At 42.7% G+C, this 27806-nt stretch overlaps 2 protein-coding genes across 2 annotated transcripts; one reads left to right on the top strand and one right to left on the bottom strand.

Annotated features, from left to right (window-relative positions):
• The first annotated feature begins 1860 nt into the window (after positions 1–1860).
• hspb1 (heat shock protein, alpha-crystallin-related, 1) lies at positions 1861–8173 on the top strand. Its single transcript, XM_076274423.1, has 3 exons — positions 1861–2304; positions 3942–4005; positions 6987–8173. The coding sequence occupies exons 1-3, from the start codon at positions 1899–1901 to the stop codon at positions 7141–7143; spliced, it is 627 nt and encodes a 208-aa protein (XP_076130538.1). The 5' UTR covers positions 1861–1898; the 3' UTR covers positions 7144–8173.
• Positions 8174–16452: 8279 nt separating this feature from the next.
• Positions 16453–25166, bottom strand: ywhag1 (3-monooxygenase/tryptophan 5-monooxygenase activation protein, gamma polypeptide 1). Its single transcript, XM_076273605.1, has 2 exons — positions 25080–25166; positions 16453–17109 (listed from the first exon to the last, which is right to left on the bottom strand). Exons 1-2 carry the CDS (start codon positions 25164–25166, stop codon positions 16453–16455), a joined length of 744 nt encoding a protein of 247 aa, XP_076129720.1.
• Between the last annotated feature and the right edge of the window lie 2640 nt (positions 25167–27806).

The raw sequence follows: 27806 nt of genomic DNA, 5'->3' as shown, positions 1-27806 counted from the left end.
GACAGCAAAACTCTCATGCCCCTGGCAGCGATTGGTCAGCAACACAGCGCACATATTCTATCTCTCTCTCTCTCTCTCTTTCACACACACACACACACACACACACACACACACACACACACACACACACACACACACACACAGTACATTAACATACACACATATGCTAACTCACACACATACTGTATGTATGCATGCGTGCACACACCCTATGCCAGCTGTGCAGAGTTATATATATGGTCGTGGAAATGACACAGTGGCTTAGTGAAACTCGCGTGTGTGTGACAGTAGCTGGGCAACATGAACAATGTTTTGTGATCATCTATCCAAAAGCACACAGAACATGCAGATGCAGCTAACATTCATCACATAGTGTACTTGTAGGGAAAATTCTTCATGGTGCATTTCAGCCAATTCAATTCTAGTTTGTGGAGGGTGTTGGGAGGTATATTTGATGCACTCATGCTCACTTACAATGTGCATGTAAAAACACTTATATGAAGTTACTTTTCAGAAGGAAATACAGGGTGAAACGATCAACATTTTGAAACATTTTATGAAAGAGCAATAATGTTGTGCAGTGTTTAGTATGAACTAGAATGAATGTAGTTGCAGGGGGAAAAAATCCTGTCAAACCACAAAGTTGCGAAGAAAATATTTAACCACACATTCCAGACATATTTAGCACTTACTGCATGTGCAAGTGGTTTAAAAGGCTGCAATACACAGCATGATCATTGAAGATATTGGATTATTTTAGGATATTACAGTATGTCATGATATTCAGAAGGACATGATATTGAAGGACAGAACATTTGTTTTGGTTGCATCTTGGCATCAGTCTGCCAGTGGCGCTGGACAATCAGAGGGCCTGGATGGCATGGGATTAAGACTCCGCTGGGCATATCAGAGGGCCTGGATGGCATGGGATTAAGACTCCGCTGGGCATATCAGAGGGCCTGGATGGCATGGGATTAAGACTCCGCTGGGCATATCAGCGCCAGCACCTGTCTGCACTCTCTGTCCATTTCACTCAAGGCTCCATAACATATAACATATATGACTGGGTTTATGTCAGCGTACTTGTTAGTTGAACTATGTCCATGGAGACATGCATTCATATATAGGGCTGCTATATGAGCAGCACTTAGCATGCCCATCTCTCAGTGCCCTTCTCTCAAATTATAAAATGCGTACGTATATAAAATTATATTAGTATATGATATATTTGATATATTTAAAAGATTTCATATCTGCTGCCTCGGTTGTACTGGAAAATACGCTATTATTATAATGGCAAGTAAAAAAACAGTAAATTATCCAATGAATTATTATTATATTTAAATTGACATCATGGATGTGTGATTGACTGGTAACTATTGAAGACTCTCTGAAGATATCTAGTTTGATATCCAAGGGAATTTTGGAGATTTCCCAGAGTCATCCAAAGATTTCAGCACAAATGTGACTGGTCACATATTGCACTGTCCATATATGTCACAGGAGGGGGCTATACACTACATGTTGCGGTTCTAATTATGCTGAGTTGGACCAACTGTGTTACAACAGGCTCCTAGATTCCTCTTTGCCCCTATAATGTTGGAAGAAGGGGGGGGGGGGATTACAATTGGGGGGTCAGGCACATTGTGCTTGGCAGCTGTGTTGAAGAGGGCCCTTGCATTGGATTCCATTCTAATGCTTGGTCCGCCATGAATAGACATTCTAGTCACTTCTATAAATATCTGGAGGGGAGGGGTGACAGTGGGGGATCAGGAGGAGTGTCTGGAGGGGTGGGCTGAGGGCTGGCTATAAAAGCAGCCGGCCGACAAGCACTCAGTACCTTTTCAGAAAAGTTCTTTCTCCAACTTCTTCCTCAGACCGAGCAGTTGACAGGAGACATGGAGAGGCGCATTCCGTTCACCTTCCTCCGCACCCCCAGCTGGGACCCTTTCCGCGACTGGTACCAGGGCAGCCGTCTGTTCGACCAGTCCTTCGGCATGCCCTCCCTGCCCGAGGAGTTCAACCCCTTCCCCAGCACCCACTGGCCGGGCTACATCCGCCAGGGCCTGCCCGCCACCCCTGGAGAAATGCCCTCCCAGATGATGCCCTCCCCGATGATGCCCCAGGTGCCCATGATGCCCCCAGTGTCACCCGTCTATGCCCGCGCCCTCTCCCGACAGCTGAGCACCGGCATGTCCGAGATCAAACAGACAGCGGACAGCTGGAAGGTCAGCCTGGACGTCAACCACTTTTCCCCCGAGGAGATTGTGGTGAAGACCAAAGACGGCGTGGTCGAGATCACAGGTGAGACTTTTAACTGCCCCTCTCTAAATAGTTCAGGGGCCTTCTGGGATTACTTTGCTTGTTGACATGATACTGTTTTGCTTGGGCTTGAGTTTGTGTCTGGCCGACTGTTAGAATTGTCTATGCTGGCTTGTCATAATCTTAAAGAGAGCATGGACTGCACATTCACTCACTAGTCAGCCGCTGACATTTCAGTATGGATATTCTATAAACAGTGCCTGCAGATGTAGATACTGTATGTAATCATACTGTACAATCAGTATTTGAGGTTCTTGTGGGGACACATAAAAGTTGTTAGATTTGGACATGACATCGAAATTCGTGTCACTGGATTATTGGCTTGCATTCCTGCACACTCCACAAGACTACTGAGAGGCACAAACATATTTTCTAAGAAGTGTGTGAGAGATGGCAAAGAAGCAACAGACCCACTCTGCACACACTGACACAAAACACAAGACTGGTAGTGTGTTGACTTTTGAAACCGACTCGTGTGTACTTCTTAGAGTTGAAGCACAAGTGCTCAAAAGTGCAAACAAGCCACTAGGCGTCGGTTTAAAAGCACCATGTTCCCAACTGTCTGCAGGGAGGGGAGTGTTTGGAACAGAGCCTGGCCCTCGATAATACCGCTCAGATTCCTGAGACGTTAAACAACCCTCCACAAATCAGACTCGGCCTTTGGAGGAGTGCCTTTCAGGCAGCATCTATAAATTAAGAGCTGTGACAGAATGTTTAGTCTTTTTACTAAGTCTGCCTCTTAATCAGGAATAAACTAATTGCTCATGAAGGCCTCCTGTCCTAATATGATGATGATATGAACTGTTGGGAGGCCTGTCAGACATCTCCATGAGTACATGAGGGCAACATGACTTGGCGCAGTGTCTCTGGGGTGTTACTGAAAAGCCCTAGCTGCTGAGAGCATCACGGAGCGGATCGTACGCCGTGCCCATTTGATACCCCCTAAAGCTCGCCAGCCCGCCTGCTGAGCGTCCCACAGGGAGAGGAGACGGGGTGCCCACTGCTCCCCCTTGTTGTCAGTCCGTCGTCAAAGCAAATAGACGGGCACAGGCGCTTCACAGCGAGGCCCGAGGGACCTGGTGAGGGCTGGAGTGACAGCTTGAGTGGAACACGCCTGCAACACTTCACACAATGCCCTGATAGTGTAGTGCACCAACACAGAGTCAGTTGCCAAGGCAGAGAAGATTACTCTGAACCTATAGAATCAATTCCCCCCCTACTGACTGCATGAGCAGCACAATACATGCAGCAGTAAACAGTCCACTCTGTGAGAGGGCACAGACCCGGCCACTTATCAGTGTCATGGCTGATCACTGTCAGCCTATAGAATCAAGTGCTCTTACATAAACAAACGCATTCCTCTGGATAAACACTGCAGTCATCTACATACACCATATATTCCGTCCCATGACAAGACACAGTCATTTTTAAAGGTATTGACTGAAAACACAAAGAATCACAAGCAACTGCCTTCATATTGATTCTTTAACTGGTCTTAATATGGTGGCGTTTAACATTATGATTAGGCTTTTAGAGGGTTCAGGAATGTCCACCACAGTTGGCTACCCAGTGTTTCAGTGGCTCTGGCTAAGCTCAGTGTGTGTGTTTACTCTTCTCAGGAAAGCACGAGGAGAGGAGAGACGAGCACGGCTACATTTCCAGATGCTTCACAAGGAAATACACGTAAGTGCACTAAACATTACAGTGGCAGTGTGTGGGGTCCAGAGACAATGTATATTAATGACCGCAGAACAACAGACACCTCAGGGCATTTGTTTAAAGTGATGTGTAGATAATGATCATTTTATAATTTGCTAATTATGGATTATATAACATTGTAAAAGCTCTGAATTTAGCAATCTAAAGATAAAGAAATCCTATTTTTTTGTCATAATTTTGCCACAAGAATGAATGGTGCTTGACAGAACACTATTCCTTCAAAGGCCTTTCCAAGACCTTATCAGATTTTCATCGCTACGCCAAACATCTAAGGTAGACAGCACTGTCTTCTGGGATATACAATCCTTCTATGGCTTCTCCTGTTAATCCCATGATTTAAGTGAGCTAACATCTTGTTAAAGTCATATTTTATGGCTTGGAACTGTTACGTAACCATGGAAGGGAGGGCTATTCCTGTTGAGCTCTGTTACAATGTGATTCTCTTTGCCAAAGTTCCTGCATATTGTGGGACAACCACTTATTACCATATATTGCTTGTTTTGCAACTTACTGGCAGAATCTGCAATTGTAATTGAAGATACTTCTGCTAAATTCAGGGAATCACTCCTTGTAGTTATCTAGCTGTCTGTTCAGGCTGTGCTCAGAAAAAGAGGCTGGTGTTCATACGCTGACTCTGTAAATATGAAATAGAGTGGGTCGGACTGAGCCATAAAATAATTCCTGGAAATGGGCATACTGCTTCAGGAGCACGAAAGTGAGGCGTGTATTTTGATTGGGTGCTGAGGTCAAGCTTTTGTCCAGAGTCACAGACAGTACCTTTAATATCTGCAGATCAAGATGTTCCTTTGCCAAGCAGATAAAAGTGTGCATCTCTGACCCAGAGGGAAGACATGCTGTGATCTCAAGACAAGAACTTTCTGGAATAAGAAAGTTGTGTATTTAAGTTAACAAGATAGGGGGGAAAACAATGGCTAGCATCTGGAGATAGTTACTAATATTACTAATATTAGATACTAATATTGGGAGTGTTAGTCTCACATAGGTGTTTATCCACTTGTGTATCAAATTCCGGTCCCTCCCCATTTTTAACCTCTCAAACCTCTAAGTCATTTTTTATTCACAAAAAATATGTTTGTGGTTTTCTATGGTACTGTATGGCACATGTGTTCATTATTTATATGTTTATTTATCAGGGACATTTATCAAGCCAGATTATTAGCTAGAGGCTACTGGGCAGGAGTGGATGATTTATTGTCCAAAACATTCAGTGCTTCATTGAATACTTAAAAAGTAATACTTAAAAAGTAAATCACTGACATTGTAGTTGTATTAGCTTTGACCAGGTTGTTAAGCAATGTGAAAGGTGGGTTAAAATCATAGAACAGAAAGGCTCATAGAACACAAGGCCTTCAAAGCCCTCTGTTGCCATCTAGAGGACATACTGTAGTACTGTGCAATACTGTGCCATCATATTCACACCCTTTTACCGACCTATGATGTCTTTTCCTAAACTGTATAGTCAGTATGTCAGTATAGGTCAGGGGTCGGCAAATAGTGGCCCGCGGGCCAATTTTGGCCCGCCATCTATTCTATCTGGCCCGCGAGATGACGTTAATTTGCTGTTGAATGAATTTTTTTTTTAACCCCATGTTTTTAAAAAGAAAAAAAGGCCTACAGCAATCCCATCAATTTCAAAACATTTATTGAGGTATAGATGATAGTCCTACTAAAGTGACAAAACAGGTGGAACATCCTTGCAGTTATCCATGACGCACAGGTCGGAACGGTATTGGCACGCGAGTGCGCGTAATCTTGTGCAAAAAAACAACAACAGTGTCCTGTCTCCCTCTTCCAGTGGGCAAGGTCAAAAATAGCCTATGTTTCGTTAAATTAATAGGCTTGGCATTAAGAAATGCAGGCAGGCTCAACACATACCTCTGCTTCCATTCTTCTTTGTAGGTCCTGCATTCTGAATCAATTTTTCTTTTCAAGGCTTTTGACAACGACATTTTGCATCGATAACTAGCATATAGCAATGTTCAGCTAATCATTTACACGTCATCCAAAAGAATAATATTTGTAGCCTACACATTAGTTACGGCAAGTTGCTAGGCAAGTCGCCTGTTTCATGAGAGACGACAGGAGATGCAGCAGGCGGCATAAAAACAGCGCACATAAGCAAATAAACGTTTTTAATGGAATTAAATTAAATGCATTTTAAAAGTTAGATGATGTTTATTTTAATATAATATAATAATTAATAATTTAAATAGTAGGCCTATAACCCCCCCCCCCCCCATTACAAAAGCTATGGCCCGCGATGCCATTGTCTGAAAAAAAATTGGCCCGGGTCCAAACGTAATTGCCGACCCCTGGTATAGGTTATTAACAGCACAAAATCTTATACATTAAAGCTGCAGTTTGCAAGAATTTTTTGATCATTTTCACTGAAACCGACACTATACTCCAACAGAACAACATAAATCAGCCGGTTTTAGAAAAAAAACGCACTTCTACCTTCACCTAGAGCTTGTTTGTTTTGCAAAAATCCACAGCTCCCGGTTCTTCTAGTCCAATCAGAGCAGGGCTGTGTGAGATCTGACTGTCAATCACAGTCTGGTGCAGTCTGGTGCGCACTGACGAACACAAACTCGATGAGAGGGTGCTCGGTGGTAGAGGGGGAGGGGCATGAGAGTTGTAAACATTAAAAATTTTGGCTAAGTCCCCTCAATCTGTCAGACTTGCCAACTGCAGCTTTAAGTGATATTCCATCCTTTTTTTAGCATACAAAACTATTCTACACATATTGATCAAAAAAGATGCCTAAACAAGTGGCACTACACATGACTACACAAAATGACTCATGTATCCATGCAGGACTAATAGACTGATGTAACAGAACTGAGTGGTGACTGTCCGTGCAGCAGTTGAGAAATCTGTCCGCTGACTCATGTAATGGGCCTCTGCTTTTCTGTGTGCTCCAGACTGCCCCCTGGTGCTGACCTCGAGAAGATCACATCCTGCCTGTCGCCTGAGGGCGTGCTAACCGTGGAGGCCCCCCTGCCCAAACCAGCCATCCAGGGCTCCGAGATCACCATCCCCGTCAACGTGGAGAAAGGCAGCATGGTCAAGAAAGAATAGAACCAACCCATACATATAACCACTCTGCATCCCCTCACTCCTCACACACACACATACACACACACACACACACACACACACATACACATGCAAATATATAATGCAGATGACACGCATACCTGACTTGCACACACAGACACACAGAGCCATAATCACACAAGTAGAAGGGATGGTGTACAGCACTGGTGTGTGGTGCAGAGACAGATATATGTTTACAGTATTGATTGTGGGGAGGAGCAGAGACCTGAGCTCCACTTCCTCTGACTGGATGTCCCACCAGTGCACTCTGCAGAGCCTTTATGGGTGGAGAGGAGGGTGGTGGCGGAGGCTCTGTGTATGTGTGTGTGTGTGTGTGTGTGTGTGTGTGTGTGTGTGTGTGTGTGTGTGTGTGTGTGTGTGTGTGTGTGTGTGTGTGTCAGATCCCTCGTCTCTGCCCGTCTCTTGTCTAATGATCCAACCCCGGCTGGGATCCCAGAGTACACACACACACATCTGCTCCCAGCGCCATATGCTGCCTCTGCAATAATTACACACTTCATTTGAATGAAGACAAACACACACACACTCAAACACACACACCAACACAAGTACACAAGCACGCACACACACACACACACACACACACACACGCACGCACGCACACACCTTGATCCATCATTTGCTTGTCAGGCACTGTGAGCTATTAAATCTGCACTTGCAGGCGCTTAAACAGCTGTGGCCTTCTGAGCACTTCCCCACCGCTGTCCTCACACTGCCCATCAACGCTGTCCTCACACTGCCCAGCACCGTGCTTCAGCTTACTGAAGATGCTCAGAAATAGCCACAGACTGCTCAACACCACTCCAACAGCCTCGACAACCCTGGCCTCTCCAACAAGACTGGTTCTTCCTAAAAACTTATCTTACAGAGACATCATTTTATTGTATTATTTCTTCTCTGAGCAGAAATGTTACTTTTTCATCTAATGTTGCATTTGAAGGAGAAAAAAGCTTGTTGCATGCAAATGGAGAATAAACTTTTCCACAAAACATTACCTGTCCACATTATGTTATAACTCTGACATGGTGCATTTGTTTTGTTTAGGAAACATAAATAGTAACATGATTGTTATTTGAATAACAAAGTAACAAATCTGTATTTTAATGGCCTGTAAGCTGTGTACATAGAGATAGGGAGGATGTTATGGCAACTCGCCCCCTTGGAATTATAAGGTTCTATACGAACTGAATGATCATCTCAATACCAATGTTTTCCAAAAGGCTTGTCCCAAGGAGAACAGTATTACCTTAAACACACATGAAGAAACTGAACAGTCCAATCAGTAGACTAGGATAAGCTAGCCAACTATGCTACTTTGTTTACAGTATTTCCAGGCTTCAACCAGACAGCTGAATGTGGTAGAGTTGTAATAGAAATAGTATGCCTAAGCTATAGGCTAATCTGCATAAAGTGTGCTATCATAAATATCAGACATTCAGTATTCTCTCTTTTTATATCAGGATATAAAATAATACAGATATATTACATTGTAATCCTCTGGTATTCTAAGGTAGGCTATTGAAATGTCTAGCCCCCCCCCCTCCAAAAAAAGAAAAATCGAGGTTCGTATCAAACCGTGGGTCAAAAATCATGATACGAATCGAATTGTTAGGTTGGTGTATCGTTACAGCCCTACTGTACAGTATATCGCTACAGCCTTATCCTCCAAAAATCTGTCTAAATTGTACCAAAAAACTCAGCAAAATCATCTTAATGAGAGTAAAATGTGACCAAACCAAGTTTAAATAGTGTTTTTGAATCTTGAAAATGTCAGATATGGACTCAGCATCTCCAGTAACCTCTACACACATACTAACATTGTCCATTCTGGCCAAGCAGCTCTTATAATAGGATCAATATAGGCTATTATGCTAATTTATGCTAATTAGCTCAATTACACAAATTGCCCAACATATGCAAATTAGCATCCGGCAGTTTCTGCATGCTGGGAACCCATACTATATATTTCCATCATAAAACTTTGGTGTACTCAACATTTCCGGGTCCACAATGGGGGTCTATGGGCTGTCCACCAGACTAATAGGACAATATGACACCTGTTAGTCTATTATAATGAGAAATGTAATATAGTCCATAACGGCCACTGCCTGTTCCCTTTCTTTAGCTAAACCACACCTATATCACCATTCTTATATCAGTACACAGTATAGTCAGATCAGATCACAATCAAGAGAGTTTCTTACTTTCTCGTTGAATAAACAACTTGAGGTGGCAGACCTAGTAATAGTAAACTAGTGTTCCTCAGCTGATAACTGAATGAATCTGACATAATGTGCAAATCAGAGTTGGGTCTTTTGTTGGTGTTGTGAGCCAAGGGGAAGTGAGGTAATGGGATCAGTGGAATTTTAGAAGAAGATCTCTTCATGAGCGGGAAGTGGACATTACAGTAATAAGGAGAGCCATGGGAGTCTACGGGTCTTTTCGTGCACAGATAAACCTCATTATATACAGTGCATGATGCTATAGTAATATATTATGTAGATGCTGAACAGCAGATAGTCCTCTTCATATGGAAGCTAGTGGTGGTTGGCTCTTTTTGATGCTCACCTGTTTCCATGGCTACTGGAGGGGAGCACTGAGAAAGAATGAAAGAGCTGGTTAGCTGAAAGGAATCATGTGGGAGGAAACATAATATTCCCCTATCCGATGCACTACCACCATTCATCACCACCAGATAATACCTGCGATTTGAGTATTTTTGGCCTATAGGCTAATCAATCAATAGTGGTGAAAGGATATATGCAATTGCATCCCAAAATAATACACAAAGTGGTAAGGCACCAAAAAAGATATGACATCATTCATACAACAAGACAGTAAGTACAAACAACAAACAAGACCGAAGACAATTTTCAATAGTTGTGTAAATCCAAAGGAACATATAACATGTAAATGATGTAATGGGCCAATGTTCTCCAAATGTCTGAGGTAAATGTTTTGGTTAATGGGAGATATTCTAATGGGCTGATTCTTGTGGACATGATGCTCTATATTAAAGCCTTGGATACATGATTGACACATTATTAATCTTAACATAAAATAAATAAATAATGTTTGTGTTTAAGAGTGGCAGTCCTGTGGAAAACTCAACACCAGTGACTTCTCTAGTCTGGTGTCCTCGAGTCGTCTGTGTGTGTGTTGTGCTCACAGCTGGTGAACCCTGTTCCCAAGCTGCAGCTCAACCCAGAGCGCCTGGCCCAGAGAGGAGCTGCTGGAACACCGCTGATTAAGGGGCGGGGCTTCCCTTTCATTTATTTCCAGCACGTGTCCATTCACTAGGCTCCTTTTTTAAGCCCCACATTCTCGCCTCTAACGCCACGCACACCAATACACATGCCCACTCTTTCTTCTCTCTTTCTCAGGCTTTACGCTCCCTCGCTTTCTTCTCTCTCACACTCTCTTACTCTCTCTTTACTCTCCCTCTGTCTTCTCTTCTCTCTCTCTTCTCTTATTCTCTCCACACTATGGAGCTGCAGGGCCTGTCTATTTATAGAAAGGTTCCTCCATGCCCTGCATTTCCGGCGTGCTCTCTGGCAGCAGATGACAGGAATTTGGAGCACTCTGTCACTTCTTCCAGCTCCCTTTCCATGAGTTAACAAACCTGGAAAAGAGCAGGGATCCGGCCGAGTCGATCCGACTCTCTCACTCGTTGACTTCCTCAAAAAAAAAAAAACGAAGCCTGAAGAAACTTCTCTCTAATTGTTTTTTGACTACTTGGCAAGTCTGCCTTGTGTTCACGTTGCTCTCAGTCAACGGTGTAATTTGCTGTGATAAGGTCAAAGGAGCTTAGGCGAGTGGGCTAAATAATGCAAAACATCTCTGTGGAGCTCATTTATGTCTCGCTGTCAAGCTCCAGCTGAGTGCGTACAACTCAAGGCAAGTCTTTTTATAGGACCTTTCAAAACCATGACTCACGATCAGCACCCCGCCCCCCCTTCTCTTCTGTCTCCCTCCCTCCCTCTCTCTGAGATAATGCCCGAATAAATAATTCATGTCCCACCCCATCCCTCATCCACCAGCGTTCCAACTCCTGTGCCAGGGTGGGGCTCCCATCCATTCTGTACCCGTGTGCCGACACTGCCCCACCATCAGCCGGTAGTCCGATTGGAGAATTCCCCTCCCTCCTCTCTCTCTCTCTCTCTCTCTCTCTTCTCTTCGTCTCCCCCTCTCTTTCTCATTGCGCCAGCCTCAGCTGTGAGGCGTAAGTAGGCCAGCTCTCCAAAGGCACCAATTAATGTGATCTAAGCAGGTTCACCCGGGGTGGAGTGGAGATGATTCTAGCCTTGCCTCACACAACACTGCCAACCCCCTTCCACCCCGCCAACCCCAACATCTGCCCCCTCTAAAAGCCTCTTCTCATGGGACCGAAACTCGAGAGAGGGTGCCCAGTGACGTCCACGCCTGGTCACTCTGGCACACTTGAGCCCTACACGACACACGTACTGTACGCCTGTGCCTGAGCTGAGCCCCCCCGTCAGTGTCATCATGAGGGCAGTTCACTGCAGGGTCCCTGGAGGCAGTGGACGATCCAAGAACAAGTGTCACTTCCGAGAGCAGGAAGAGCGCATGCCCAGATATTCAGACAGCTCAGTAATGGAGAGTCATGGAGCAAATAGAGCCTCCAGATGAGGGTTTATATGCACCCTCATCTCAGACACTAGGATATATGATCTGTCTCTTAACCAATCAGAAAAGGGGTTCTCAGTGTACATTGTCATGAATCTGTTCTATAAAAGTGCATACAGTTCTTACAGAAGCTTTTGTAAGAAACATATGCCATATTCCGGCATATCAGCCATTTCTCCTTATGCAGTATAACATGCCTGTACAGTACATTATTTCTGTCTGTATATAAAATCATAATAGTCAGCTTCAGAAAGTAAAAGTCCTACCACATATCTGTGCCAACCATTCACTTAAACCAGCTGATTCTAATCACAACTCTTCAGCTAATTGGTGAGATCACCTGTATTAGGTGCACAAGTAGAACCAATACATGGTTGAACATTTTCTTTCTGAAGCTAGACTTTTCCACGTCTGTATACTATATGTAATGATATAGTCAAAATAATATTATATTTGCATGAAATATGTCTTTTTCACTCATGGTCAATAAATTAATTAATTCACTCATGTCAATGCCACAACTGAGGTATCATCCTAATGTATTACTGATTGATATGATGTAGTCATTATCAAGGACACCAAATTCTCAGAAACTGTAATACACTAAAACTTAGAAGATGCTTACAACCTAAACAAGTATAGGTCTATCTTGTGAATGGATGAGCTCTGAGCTTTGAGCTCAATTCAACCTGCAAACATTAGGCTACATAATCACACACACACACACACACACACATAACATTCACTGCACACAAACATGCACAAATCTCTGCCTCTCTCTCTCTCTCTCTCTGTTTCTCCCACATGCACACACACACACAAAAACAACAAAATCAATATGTTCGGAGGAAGCAAAAACAATTTGCTTACAAATGCCACACTGACTCCATTTTACACAAGCAAATTGCACCCTTACTCTAAGTGGGAGGGGCTAGGAGTGGGTAGATGTGCTGTTGCCTCCTCTGTCAGCCATCTTGAAACCCATCCAAGGCTAACACTTCTTCATGATTCAGCACTATGTCCTATTTTGTCATCGAGAGGTAATTCAAGCTTTCATTCCCCTTAAGTGGCCATATCCAACTCATGCATTACCCTGAGCGCAAAGCAGTGTGTGTGTGTGTGTGTGTGTGTGTGTGTGTGTGTGTGTGACTTTGGGCCCCAAGGTGAAACAAGACAGGATATGTGTGGTGATTAGTTACGTAGGCACACAAACACAATGCTGTTGATTTTTTATTCAGATTCTCTTTTCATTTGCCATCTTTATCCAGTACTCATTTTGCTCTTTTGAGTCGACAGCTCAATCAGTTACATACCACAGTCTTTGTCTCTAATCAATTACACTGGACTTAGGCTGCAACGACACTGGTCTTTCAAGCTGCAATTGTACATTTGCACAACCAATAGCTTTAGGTCAAGTTTGCAACAAAAGTTTTTGTTTTTTAGGACTATCATTTAACTGCACTTAACATTTCAGAAGGGTTACTTTATTGAGCAATCAGCCACAAAGTTTTCAATTGAATTTATAATTGCTTTGGCTCCATAACCAACTCCTGACATACTTTTTAAAAGGCTTTGGGCAATAAATAATCAGTGCTGTAACCCACTATGCATTTATAGACATTAAACAACCTGATTTATTTTCCCGTCCTTTTAAGGAGACCAAAGACTTGTGATGGACAGGCAGAAATGATAAACCATGTCAGGATGGTGGAGTGCAACAAAAGGAAAAGAAAACATACAGGGGACAACCAAATGAAACAGGAGCAAAAATGAACTGATATAAATAACAACAAAAACAGCAACACACATCACATCATACTGTAAGCAGGCCATTTATGCCATCAAAACTCAATGCCTGTAAGAACAACACCGGGTACACCCTATGGTGTTAGACGCATCCTATGATTCTCATTTAGAAAAGAGCCCTGTCATTTGGTCTGAAATCCACTATCTCTGTGAGGAAGGAGTGCAACAACAGAAAACAATTGGCAACTGCCTGGTGCCAGATGCTAAAACTGCAAGTAGCATTAGCAGAAGAGGCCCCTAGCAGTCCGAGCGATGGGACAGACTGGCACTGGGGGAAGAGCCAAAGCTGCCTCTGCCCACAAACAGTGCCGCTCTATCCAAGCCATCCCTCACAACTCACATGGGCTCTTTGCATGTCACTGATTGTCTACAACCCTCTGTCTCTCTCTCCTTCCCTCCAACTCCCCCTTTTTCTTTCCTTATCTCCCTCTATTGGTCTATCTGCATATATCTATCTATCTATCTATCTATCTATCTATCTATCTATCTATCTATCTATCTATCTATCAGTCTGTCTATCGTCATATCTTCTATGTCCATCCATCTGTCTATCCTCCTGCATTCCATCCCTCAATACAGTTAGAGCTGCTCAGTAAATCTTGGTGTAGATCATTAGCAAGAGAGCACAAAGCTGAACAAAACACAAAGAAAAAGAAATAGGGAAACAAATGAATAGCAAAAGAGCATTGACAATTCACTTCCATTGATGACTACATGACTCACCTATCAGAACAACACCAACAGCAGCACTGAAATGTGGCTAGATGAACATTATCATGTTTCAATTATCTTTTTTTTTTATTATCATTATAATTTTTTGTGCAATCTCTACAAGACTCACATTTAAGATTTCAGGAGACAGATCAAAGTAAAAAAAAGAAGGAAGAACAACAAAAATGATTTAAAAAAGCAATTAAAGTAAAGTATTAGAAATAAATAATGGTCCGTGAGTGAGATCCTAGCAGGAGCACTGATTCTGAAGAACAAAAACATTGTTCAGTCTTAAATATCTCATTACATGACGTGAAAGTAAAATCCACACACCAAAAAATCATTCGAAGAACATTAATCATTAAACAATGTAATCATGATTACACTGTGACAAACACCAGACAATACGTTTCAGCTAACACTGGTGTCATAATTTTTTCCTTTTTGTCTTTTGTTTTTTGTATTCTTTTTAAGCTTCATTTTTTGCATCATAAAATCCAAATACAATAATTGCAAGTCACTGTAGCAAAAACTCCATAACAGATTGTTGATGGTCAACCATTATTATTTTAGTATAGTGTACTAAACCCAGCAGAAAAAGACAAATTCAAAATAGTTTTCAAACAATTGAATAAAACGTAATAAATAGAAAATAATTGAACTGTTATTCTAGTAATTTCATCTTTATATGAATACATAACATCTACAGTTTTAAGTTAATAAAGTCAAGCTATTGTATATAAATACATCACCAGCATGCACGATACTGTAGTAAAGAGACTATTGGAGCAGTAATCATCTCACACTGAGAAACAGTATAATGGACAAGTGCATTTCTTGTAAATTAAAAAAGAGAAATCAACAAAAGAGAAAGAAAAATCACAAACCTTGAAGCTGCTTTAAGACCACCTTCCACTTTCTTTAACTCAAGTTCTTTTCTCCAAAACCATCATCCACCAACAAAGGCTAATGTTCCAGTAGAATCATGTTCATTGAGATTGAGTTTGATGGCAACTAGGCTATATTTTATGGCAAACATCATATTTGTTTAATTGCAGTGGCTACAATTTTTTTTTCTTTTCAAGTTTTTTTTTCTTCTAACTTACCACTTTAATGCAATGTGTCTTGTTATGTTAGTCTAATTTGCCAAAAATTGTCACAATAATAATAATAATAATAATAATAATAATAATAATAATAATAATAATAATAATAATACTTTTGCAGTTGTGGTTTGTATTGATTGGCTGAGTTTAAAGCTTCAAAAAAGAACTGACTGAAACTAGGAACCCTTTGGATTCCACATGTCCGCATTACATCAGATACCAGCTACCTTCCCTACAACTAGCCACAACCATCCGGTTATTTTAGTGAGGCAATGACATTCAAGTTTTTCTTACTATAACTATATGCTGTGTGTGTGTGTGTGTGTGTGTGTGTGTGTGTGTGTGTGTGTGTGTGTGTGTATGTGTGTGTGTGTGTGTGTGTGTGTGTGTGAAAGAGCGTGTGAGGGTGTGTGTATGTGTGTGTATGTGTGGATTTGTGTTTTGCCCAAGCTTCAGCATTGACTTGGATGTTTTTCAAACGCTTCTTTTTCAATCACACAAGTTAAATAAAGCAGCTCCACTTTTAGCACATTTTGCACTACAAGAACAGTCCCTATGCCAGTTTGAGGGCCTGTCCACCCTTTACCACTTAGTAGGCTACTGACAGACTGTAACACTTCTGTCCTCATAGTGGTGGTTTGGCAAATGTTGCAGATCAAGAAAGGGGTATTTTTTTCTCTCTCACTATGCTAACCTTTACTATTCACTATCACTCCACCTTCTCCTAAACATACTCTTCTGCTGTTTTTTCTCTTTTTGTTTTCGATCACGTCAAACTCGTAGAAAAAGAAAAGACTGCACTCTGAGTGGTTACCATTGGCAAACGACTGACAAAAGGTCCACCAGCTCCCACCCTAAATTTTTGATTACTTTTATTTCATTTTTTTTTTCTCATGTTGCTGTTGAAGGTTGTGAGCACGCGTGTTGTGTTTTTCTCTTTTTTTTCTCTTAAACGGTTAGGAACTGGGGCGTTGACCATTTCTTCCCCCTAATGACTCGTTTAGTTGTTGCCCTCACCGGCCTCCTCGTCCTGCTGATCGCTCGTCCACAGCGTGAGGTTGTCTCGCAGCAGCTGCATGATGAGCGTGGAGTCTTTGTAGGAGTCCTCGTTAAGGGTGTCCAGCTCGGCGATGGCGTCGTCGAAGGCCGTCTTGGCCAGGTGGCAGGCCTGCTCGGGCGCGTTCTGGATCTCGTAGTAGAAGACGGAGTAGTTGAGCGCCAGGCCCAGGCGGATGGGGTGCGTCGGCTGCATGTGCTCCTTGCTGATCTCGTGCGCCTCGCTGTATGCCTTTTCGGACGACTCCACCACCGTGGAGCGCTTCTCGCCCGTGGCCACCTCGGCCAGGTAGCGGTAGTAGTCGCCCTTCATCTTCAGGTAGAACACCTTGGACTCGTGCTGGGTCTCGCTGCAGTTCTTGATGAGGAAGTTGTCCAGCAGGTTGAGCACGTCCTGGCACACGGCCTCCAGCTCCTTCTCGATCTTCTCACGGTACGCCCGCACCATCTCGATCTTCTTCTCGTTGCCGTCGGCCGAGGTCTTCTGCTCGATGCTGGAGATGACGCGCCAGGAGGAGCGCCGGGCGCCCACCACGTTCTTGTAGGCCACCGAGAGAAGGTTCCTCTCCTCGTTGGACAGCGCCTCGTTCAGCTCTGTCACCTGAAACACAACAATTGGGAGAAACAAAAGGCCATGCTGTTTTAACACCAGACTAACTAATAAAATACATTTACATACATTTAGTAATTTAGCTGAGCCTTTTCTCCCAAGTGAAACAGTCAAGGTACAGTGCCACAAGGACATGTTAGTGCAGCAATAAGTACTACTCGCATAGAATCGAGTGACAGTTCTAGAAGGGGGTCAAGTCAAGGGCTAAGTGCTAGATTTGGCATGTCCAGTTGTTGGTAGTGATAGGATAGGAGGTACTCTGTTTCTCTTGTTGCTCTTGTTTACTGTAAAACACATAAACAGGCATGTTTTTATAACAAGTCAGCATTTCACTGTTAAGCAAGCACAGTTTGCACTGGAAACTTGGTAAAACACTTGGTACAACGCTTGGTAAAATGACTGAAGAGGTTATTTCTGCCTGCAAAACTACAGTATATCTTTTGTATCACCACGAGCATTACTGTAAATAACTACTGTTGGGGTTGTTTTTGTCACACACTCTTTCCTATAGTTTCTTCAGCCCAAGGTAGATGCTCTGTTCACAAAAGTGAACCTCCACCTGAAGTATCTGGGTTCACCACCAAACGCTAAGACTGAGGACTTAAATTAACACCCATGCAAAGCCTGGTATATTGCCTTTGTATGACTGGACTACACCTGAGTCATATTACAGACTATTCAGCCATGTGAAAAAAACATTATTTTCTGTCAAAGATGTTTTAACTTTATCTAAGCTTCAACAATGGGATAGCAGGGTCCTTTGAGCATATTGTATAGTGCAACCATGCTGACCAAGCTCAAACCAGTATTAGATGTGTCTGTGGTTTAACACTGAACCACAAGACTACGGATTACTTCTTTCCGATTGTCTGGTAGGTGACCAATATTTGTTGGCACACTTTAAATCTTCCACAATGGTTACCATGACAACACCACATGACATGACAAAATACCAGTATTGTAGTGCACACACCAGTTAAAAAGAGAATGCAGTACCACAAACAAGTACATTTGGACACAAATACACAGGCACATGGCTATGTGATCACCAATTGTTAGCAACATAAACCTGACGGATAAAACAATTCACAAGATGGATACAAAGATCGCTATGACAAAAAAGCAGCAATTTCCCCTCACATGTAGCCTAACTGTTTTATACAGATCCAAACTATATCCACTACCAGACAGGCCCAAAAAGCAGTTTTAGCTCCCAGGGGTTTTTGGTGAACCCTGAATGGACAAAAGACAGAAAGCGACTAAGCTGCCTTGATTACTTGCTTTAAGCTGCTTTTCAGCAGGGAAAAACACTGTGACAGCGCCTTTTAACTATATGTGTCTTAAAATATGCCTGGGTTTTGAGTCAACCATCAAAATAGTGCTAAAGGAAAACATGCCGATAACCGAAAATGCATGCAGCTATTTTTGGGAATAGATAGGAATAGATCTAATTTAGAGAGAGTGTAGGACCTAATGGTTAATTTGTCAGCATTGCTATATTATTGGTCTAGAACACGGACCTTTAGGGTAAGTGCATGAGCTTTTACAGCACTGATAAGGAGGAGATATTTCAGTTACATTTTTGTGTTATAATTACAGAACAAAATTCTATCAGTATCTTTGTGGCTAATTTGCAGTGTTCTGTATGTTAATGAATTAATAATGCTGTTTATAGTGATTGTCTGGCACCTGATAGCACAACCTAAAACCAAATGGTAGAAGTGTACCAGGTTCTTTGCCAAAATCATTTCTGAATCAGCACTAGCTTTTGGTGGAGGCTCTGTGTATCTGACAGATTGGGAGTGGGTGGAGAGACGACTAACTCCAAGTCTCTCTCTCTCTCTCTTTCTTTCTCTCTCTCTCCCTTTATTCCCCCCCCCCTCTCTCTCTATCCAGCCCTTCCTCCTGTCCTTGTTATAATTCATCATGCTTCATGTGGCACTCAAACACATCAATGTCTCCGCACCCACACACCTACACATTAAAAGAGTCATCTGACCTCACTGCAGTGTACAAAGTACACTGTTAAGATGACAAAACACTGCACTGAAACCTTGCCTATTTCCTTTCAGCAATGGCTTCCTGTGAATTCAGTCTCTGTAGAAAGTGAGTAATCTCCTTTAACATGCATTCCAACACACATGAAAGGATCACCTTCGTATCTCTCACCAAAAATGTAAATTTTTCGCCACTGACAGAGGGCACATGTCATATTGTCACATCATCTGAAAGAAAAAAATGTCATAAAAGGTCAAGTCTTTACATCTTAACACACATAGAGACTGCAGTAGCAGTATAAATAAGGTTCTACATGACAGGCGACTCATGTCAGAATGGCTGGATTTGGTGACAGGTCATTAGCACTGTGTGTATTTCAGATACTTTTATGTGTCTGATGCTGTGTCTGCCAGCTCCTTTTACTCTCCCTCCTGTCCAGCTCTTCCGCACTTAAGACCTCGACGCACCACAGGAGTGGTCAAAGTGCAGTCTATCACTACTATGCCATCTACAAGGCAATCTGCTTTTGTTTGAGAGGACAGACAATCTCCTGCTACAGCCATAGTGCCTCTCCAGCAGTGTGAGAGAGAGAGAGAGAGAGAGAGAGAGAGAGAGAGAGAGAGATGTGGCCTGAGTCTGAAGGATGGGGTGGAGGAAGAGGAGGAGGTGGAGAGGCTGGGGGAGAGGAGCGCAGGCTCCATGTGTGTGGCTAGAGTGATGAGAGTGTGGAGGGTTGGAGGGGGAGGAGGGAACTCCCTCACAAGTTTCCTAGTAGAAGCAGTGGCAGCACGAGCAGAAAACAGCAGTTAGCAGTTAGCAGCAGCAGCTGTGCTTACGGGAGAAGATGACCCCTCATGCCACAGGGCCGCGAGTGTGTGAATAGCCACTGCAAGCCGGCATTTCCTCTCTGCTTGGCACACTGAATGCAATCTTATCTGGCCTACTTCACAGGTCTCCAGTAAAACACACAACCTGTCACTCAATGGCTGCTCAGGGCTTTGATGATCCTCTACCTGCCGGTTCAACCCTTCTGAACAGCTAGCTGGCCTTGTTTCAGATAAGCTGTATCATCCGGGTCAGGTGCCTGGCTGGACTACGGACCCGCAACAGTGATAGAAACAGAAGGGGGAAGCAGAACACTTTGTTTTATGAGGGTTAAGGTCCATTAAACATGGCTGTGCGTTTATGTACCAACAGTACAGCATTGAGCCAAGGGGGGCAGTGGCACAGTGACATTAGGGACACAGATAAGTATGTACTGTACTACAAAGGACTGCGCCAGGTCACATAATAGGGTGTGCCAGAGCAGTATGCATCACCATCGAGATGGGTCATCTTTGAGAGAGTTTCTAACAGCTACCACCTTACAGGCCCAGTACCAAACCGATTTATTCAGGAAAAAAGCAACATCTGTATGGACAGTTGTGCACACAGTGACCCTACAGGACTGGACAGAGCTCCATCAAGCAGTTTGAAGAATGAGCATTAATTGATCAACATGCATAAAAGTGACATTCGAAGGAGTTGACGGTCAAAATCAAGAGACCACTGCAAATTTGAATACGACCATCAACTCATTGAAATGTCACACAGCAACTGTAGGATGACATCAGAAAAATGTGGAGTGGTTGATGTTGCACACTGTTTGATGATGCATATTACATGCTTATAAACATGTAGAGTTTAAAACAACATCTCACTCTGTTAACTGATTATCCAGCACTTTACTACCCTGTGTACGCATTCACATTGGATTGAAGTTATCCAAGTGTCAAACTAACACCTACCAGCTGTCATCTTCAGTGAGGTGATTCACTGTTGCTACAAAGCAAAGTGCACCTCAGGGTGGGGTTGTCTGATAACCTCAGAAACAGCTTGCAAAACACTCCTTTGGCCTTCACTGTGGCACCTGGGAGAAGGACCGACTGTAGCGCTGATTATGGAAGAGCTTTCTGTTCTCTTTCCGGGTAGCAACCGTTGAGATACATCCCATCATTTTCTCCTGTCAACTACAATAGGCTTTGCAGTAGCTCATAAGCAACAGTCCAACAATATGTGGCCAGCTGGGATTGACACAGAGCAGAGTCTCTTAAATTAGGAATATGTCCTGAGGGATTTGTGCACTCTGTCTACTCCAGTGAAAGTTAGCCACACAAATACAGTCTAAATGTATGTTGTCTGGTGGGCAAAAGCTAGATTTGCAGGTTGGCATGGAGACAAACATGCAAACAAACAGATAAACAAACTGCAATCAGATTAGTGTCTGTGATTGTTTCACCTGAGCAATTAGTCTCCCTCTGTTCCCAAAGTCTATTGTCTTCCTAAACCTCAGCATTCTTAAGACTGAATCTAATGTCTTCCTAAACCTCAGCATTCTTAAGACTGAATCTTATCTTGTTTTTAGTCACTCTCTCCCCCAACAACTTGCACTGTCTTCAGGCTCGCTCTCTCTCTCTCTTTCTCTTTCTATATATTTTGATTTATTTAACAGGGTCTATATTCTTGTTAACTCTCTTCCTCTTCCTCTGTCTCCCTCTCTCCCTCCTGCTAAGCGGATATGACAACCCTTCCCACCGAACACTCTCCAGGGCCCATGGGCACAGACAGACAAAGTGTACTAGGAGATGGCATAGTCAGAGGAGTGAATGCACAGGGACTGGTGAGATGTGGGGGGGGGATGCAAGGATGGGGTTGGGGGTGGAGGGATGGGGTTGGGGCTGGAGGGTTCTTGCTTCAAGTAGTCATTGTTGTTATATAACCATTAGTGACTAGAGAAGATTTTACACTGCGGGATCTTAACATGCACCTAAAAATAAAAACCCATGAAAGATTAACACTGGAAAACATGTGAGGAGGAGCATCTATCCTAGTGCCTTAAGTGGCGTCAGTGGTTATACTTCAGGAGGGGAGCGTGTGGCTGCATGATATACAACCCAGGGGTAGGATATGGAGTATCTACCCATTATTCTCCATGTCATCAAGCCATCATTTCATGCTGCCTGAGACTTTCCATCTTTCCAGAATTCAGTCTTTCCGACTAATGCACAGAAAGACCTTTCCCCCGGAGAAGTCCTGGCAGGCACATCCCAAACGTGGACCAGAATGACCGCGGATGGAGGGAACACTAGTGCCAAAAAGCGAGATCACATCATAATGACACAGACTGGAACCCATCCAGATTGATTAAGCTGCTTGGCCTTAAACTGAAAACCTAAACTGAGAAACTTTAGAAGGGTTTGTTCACCCTCTACGTTAACCAGAGTTATGTTTTCCAAAGACTTTATTGTACTACTACCACTGACGATCTATGATCTTGAAAAGTCTCTCAATCATTCTGAGCACTCTCGTTTAGTTTTGTTGGTCATAGCACAATACCCTTTTAGAGAGGTATAGTAATGCTCTCACCACAGCCACGTAGTCCCTTCTAGTCTACTAGTAAGTAGGGAACTGGCCCAGGACCAAGGCATTGCAGGCCACAAAGCTTTAAGTAGATTTGAAAACGACCCACCTGATGGTTCTGTTTCTCAAACAAAAGATTATATCAGTCATCAATCAAACCATACAAACAGGGTCCTGTCAAGGGGCTCAGGCACTGCTCAAACTAGACAGCAGTCAGAAAGACACTGCTGTGATGCTGCTGTGATCGCTGGGAATTTAAAAAAAAAACACAATCATTCATTGGCCATATTATAATCCCATCAAGCAGCAGTGGCAGTGTAGAGTCTTGACTGCTGATGTAGCCCAGGGCGCTTGCTAGTCAGGATGGTGAAGGATGTTGGAAGGAAGAGTGACTGCAGTGGGGCGAGATGCCCTGGGGCTCATGGCCAGGACGTCAGACAGACACACCCCATATGGCCTGTTCTGCAGCAGTGAGAGACTGAGAGACTACTGTCTGTCAGGGTGGTCTACCCTGACAAGGCACAATATATATATATATATATATATATATATATATATATAATATATATATATATACATTATTATATACATTAATATGAAATGGCAGCAGCATCACTACCAACCCCAGTGGACTCACAACCTAGAAGTAGCCTACTACCCCACCACGCCAAATCTGATCCTCCAAACCACCTGCTTTGTCAAGAGAGCTCTCTTCCTCCCGACCCCACCCCACAGATGCTGTGTGAGGCAACAGACAGGAACAGGACAAGTGAGATTTAATGATAGGGCAGAGACATCAGCAAACTGAGATGCTATTTGCACTGACTGCACTGCCGATAAATTAGCGGTGGGCCTGGCATGGAAATGCACTGTGGCTGTGCCCATCCCCCTAATTGCCTGTGCAGTGTGCACACGTCAAGCAATCAATGCTTTCTGAAGACTCCACAGAATGACAAGGCATTTTCTTTTCTATGCCCACCTCAACTCTCACAGCTAGGGAAATTACACAGATTTTCTTTGGTGGACGTGAACAGACAGAGCTGGTTCCCCTAAAGCAGAAACACTATCATGAATTGTACAATGTTGTACAACCACTGTCATGTTACATTGTGGTCAGATCAGATAAGGATTTTATTGGTCTTTATTGGAATGATATCCCTATCATTCCTCATTGGCAACATGTAATGAATGATATGATATGACAGCTTAAGTTGTAAGCTTTCCCTATGTGAGATGGAATTTAGACAGGAGGACTCAACACCCAGCATGTCTGAACGCTAACTGTAGTGTGGCAGTCTACACTGACCTCTCCTAAATCAAAGCTGCTCTGAACCTATCAATTTCTCACTGGCTCTCACATCTGCTTAGCTGATAAATTGGAAAGCTGGATCGGACGAAATGGTGCAGTACGGGCACTGCACCTTGGCACACTCTGCGACACGCCTTGTCGAAGCGAACCTGCCTTCTTCAATGGAGGTCGAAAAAGCGAGTAGTCGTATGCCAAATGTTATCACACACCCGTTCATTACAAAGACTGCAATATGACAACGGCCACCGATAGCCTCGGGTGGATGTCTGCTACCCACGTTTGACAGTGGGCATCAGACAGTGGGAGTTGTCTCAGAAATACAACGCACAGCGTACGTTTTGCTCTAGTGCATGGCAAAAGCTGAGCGCTGTCAACGGTGCGCTCTATGGGTACATCTGATGGCAGTGCACACTTTGCGTAGTTGCATGTTCCACTGTGACAAATAGGGCTGATGGAGCGTGGTCGAGAGAGCGTGTCTCTTTCAGAAAACCAGGAGCGGCACGCTGCCATTCATTCCCCTGGTGAATCAAAGTATCACTGAGTCGCGCTGCTGTCTGGTTCAGTGGCAGACCACAAAACAAGCGCCTGACAGAAACTGCACGTTGTCTGATTAGGGTATATGTGGCCAAAATCAGTCAATAGAAAACGTGTTTTTCGTGACTATTAAGGTTAATCTTCCTTAATTTTGCTTGCCTCTGCTGAAGTCTCTTCAGAAGCCTCCTATGGCCATGTTGCTGAATTCAATAAGATCTGTCAAAAGGCACCGCCCCAAGATCAAACAGTCTGCATTCGTCCGCTTTCCCCGTTAGTTGAGTTTCTCTTGTCAATTTTACAACTATTCTGTATTCAATACTACAACAATTACTAAAAATAAAAGGAACCTACAGATCTTTCCACTACCAGCAATATTATGTGCTCAGTTTTTAAAATTTACGTGATTTCAACCGGTTTAGTTTGCATTCCCTATATAGGCCCAACATAAAAGTGCTGAGATATAGAGAGCTGATCTTACTCAAAATAATCTACCATGCATTTGACTTAACATACAGGAGTTTAACAAGACCAAATAGGCTATCAAAAGTAGTCAATTGACAGCTGACAAGAAATTAAATAGATGAATGAAAAAACATATCATGGTGTTGAGAGTAGGCTATTCAACTGAATATACATTCAGTGAGACACAACCACAGAAGGAAATGTAAAGCCAGCTCATAAACGTTTAATACATTGAGAAATATGATTCAGCTGAACTTACCGATTTCATGGCAGCTGCCATATCGTCATACCGCTCTGCCTGTTCAGCCAGCCTGGCTTTCTGAACCAGCTGCTCACGGTCAACCATTTTAAATGTCTAAAATACAGACGTTAACCTACACTTTTAAAAGAAAATGTTCAAGTGGAGATAATTTTTGGTATTTGGTTTGCAGGAAAAATGCAACGGGCTCTTCTGCTGAGGCTTCTCCCTGCTGTCTGCGCGTGCCGACTCCAGTGGGATACCCCCTCCCCCTTCGTACACTTTCTCTTCATTGCGTCACCATTAAAGAACAGGCGTGCCTCTGCGTAATGATGTAACAATGCAGCGTCCCTTGTATGGGATGCGGGTGTCAATAATTAGTGTCAATTAATAAGTAATTTCGTTGGGCCCTTGTACTTTTCGTAGAAGTTTTTTGGAGTTTGTGCTATCCACCTTGCTGTCATACAATTCTCACTAGTATGTCCACAAGTAGCCAATGCAACATGGTGTATATCAAGTTGTATTAGTGGTAAATTATATTGAGGTAGGACTTTAAGAGCCAAAGAAACTTACTGTAGCCTACAAATGAGTCTGTATTTTGCCAATTGAATGTTTTTTTCCATATCGTCACTGTTAATTCTGGTCTGTTTATTTGTTAATATGACTTGCTGTAACTGATCCCATGCAGCTATGTTAAATTGTGAAAAGAGTAGTCTCTATTTACAGCACATGCAACAGACCTGAGCATAAACCCACCACACACACATACACATACACACACACACACACCATCTTTCTCTTGGCCGAGCAGAACATTGGCTCTGAGCAGCTGTTTTGGGATGAGTGATTTATTTATTTATATATTTATTTGGCTCCATAAAAAGGACACCAAATGGCTGCTGGGCTGCTAGTAATCCGGACCTCTCATCTGGAAGCGAGGCTTACCCAAAGGAAAAATGCTTCAGCCAGAAATCCAACAGACTTCTAACTCCGACGCAATGCCAATATGACGGGCCACCTGACACAAGATAGGATTTACTATACTTACAGTGCAGCTGGCAATTTTATTAATACTACACAGTATTTGAAATAAATCATCTATCATATTGGAGAAAACAGCACCATTTCAGCTACTTTTATCGGTAACTTATTGTAATTACTAAAATACACAAAAATAGCTTTTAAATCTATTTCTAAATTCAAATCATGAGTGACTTATGGAACATTTGTTTTCCTCCACAAAAAATGTATTTATTTGTTTTTACAAGATAAAACTACAGTAAATGTTGAGGAAGACTAAATCCAACAGAAGGCATGCCACACATTATGTCAAGGAAGTCACCAGTACTTTTCAATACAAAAGTCTATTTATGTGAGCATATGTCCCACACCCACTTTGCATTGTAACATCTATCAAATGATCAGCTTTAGAAGACATAGGTCATTTCTATGGCGTCTACAATGAAGGAGTCCGACTTTTAACCTGAGAGTTGTTGCACTGTCCCATTGTTGTTTTGGACACAAATGCCAACAAGTCCACTTACCACCGAATTGTGGTAACTTGTCGTTTTAATGGCACAGCAGTATATTTCAAGGGGCAAATTGTGGCATATGTTTAAAACCTCAGCCACCTTAATGAAATGTTTTCCCAGTACCACTGTATACACATCTTAAGAATATTGTCTGAAAAACATCAACAAATGGCTGACTAAAAATAAACCTACAGAAGGCCTAGAGTGATGTTTCTGTGTGATGTAAAATACATGCTGGTGAAGTCTTAGACATAGATTTTTGAGTTACCACATAAACATTGGAAATTACATGAGAGAGAGCATTGGGTTGAATATCACATAAAACTCACAGGCTCTAATACACAAGACTATTGCTCAACAGACTCACATTTTGAGATAAGGCCCCTTCAACCCTCTGGTAACTTCACTCAGTATATCCTAATGGCCATGGAAAACAGTTCATATTAAGCAGGGTATATATCTATATTTCTCTTGCTAACATTCACCATAGAGAGAAATCAGAGTCCACAGTGGATTGCAGGGAAAAGGACCAAAATGACTATTTACAGAGAGCAGGTGTTGAATCTCAAACAGCACACATGGCACCAAAACAAACTCAAAGCTGAGGAAATGAAAGTGTCTTTGATCAGGGAGCCATCCAGCTCCAGCCTGAAATAAATTAGAGAGACGAGTCTACAGAAGAGGCTTGGGCACACTGTGCAAATCCTCCTGTCTGTCTGTCCATCTGCCCAATGCAAAAGAAAAAAGAGAAAAAGAAAACATATACAAATGGAATCAACCTTGACTCTGTGTTTTTTTCTCTCTTTCCTATAGAGGCTGGTATTGAGCCCTGTGTGATGATGGTGTGTCAGCAAGTTGGGGAGAGGTGGGAGGAGCCCTTTCATCTATGATCTGAATAATGTATGGCCTTGCTCCAGCGTACCTTCCTCAACCATCAAAGAATGTGGGATGGTACGGCTGGCATGTATGCTAAATATTTCAGCATCTCGACAGGAAAACAGAGACAAAGATAGAGGCAGTCTAAAGCTTTGGTTTCTTTCGTATATCAAAAAAATGTGTACAGTGTTGTTTTTATTATATATATATATATATATATATAATTATATTTATTTATTCATGTATTTATAAAGTGCATAATAGGAATATATATTCATCATATTTAGTCATATAAGTTGTTTTTGCTTGTTTGGTTTTTGTTGTTGAATTGTTTGGTCAT

The sequence above is a fragment of the Alosa pseudoharengus genome, unplaced genomic scaffold (assembly GCF_046254945.1).
Source record: "Alosa pseudoharengus isolate Yale_2024_CS ecotype anadromous, Long Island Sound unplaced genomic scaffold, YU_APseudo_1.1 YU_APseudo_1.1_scf_8, whole genome shotgun sequence".
NCBI lineage: Eukaryota > Metazoa > Chordata > Actinopteri > Clupeiformes > Clupeidae > Alosa > Alosa pseudoharengus.
This window is presented reverse-complemented; position numbering and strand designations above follow the sequence as displayed.

Bases quoted from the DNA above. Each gene is read 5' to 3' on its own strand.
- ywhag1 (XM_076273605.1), bottom strand. From the start codon at position 25,166: ATGGTTGACCGTGAGCAGCTGGTTCAGAAAGCCAGGCTGGCTGAACAG. The intron at 17,110-25,079 runs GTAAGTTCAGCT...GTTGTGTTTCAG, and splicing joins TGGCAGCTGCCATGAAATCG to GTGACAGAGCTGAACGAGGC.
- hspb1 (XM_076274423.1), top strand. From the start codon at position 1,899: ATGGAGAGGCGCATTCCGTTCACCTTCCTCCGCACCCCCAGCTGGGAC. The intron at 2,305-3,941 runs GTGAGACTTTTA...TACTCTTCTCAG, and splicing joins CGGCGTGGTCGAGATCACAG to GAAAGCACGAGGAGAGGAGA. The intron at 4,006-6,986 runs GTAAGTGCACTA...TGTGTGCTCCAG, and splicing joins TGCTTCACAAGGAAATACAC to ACTGCCCCCTGGTGCTGACC.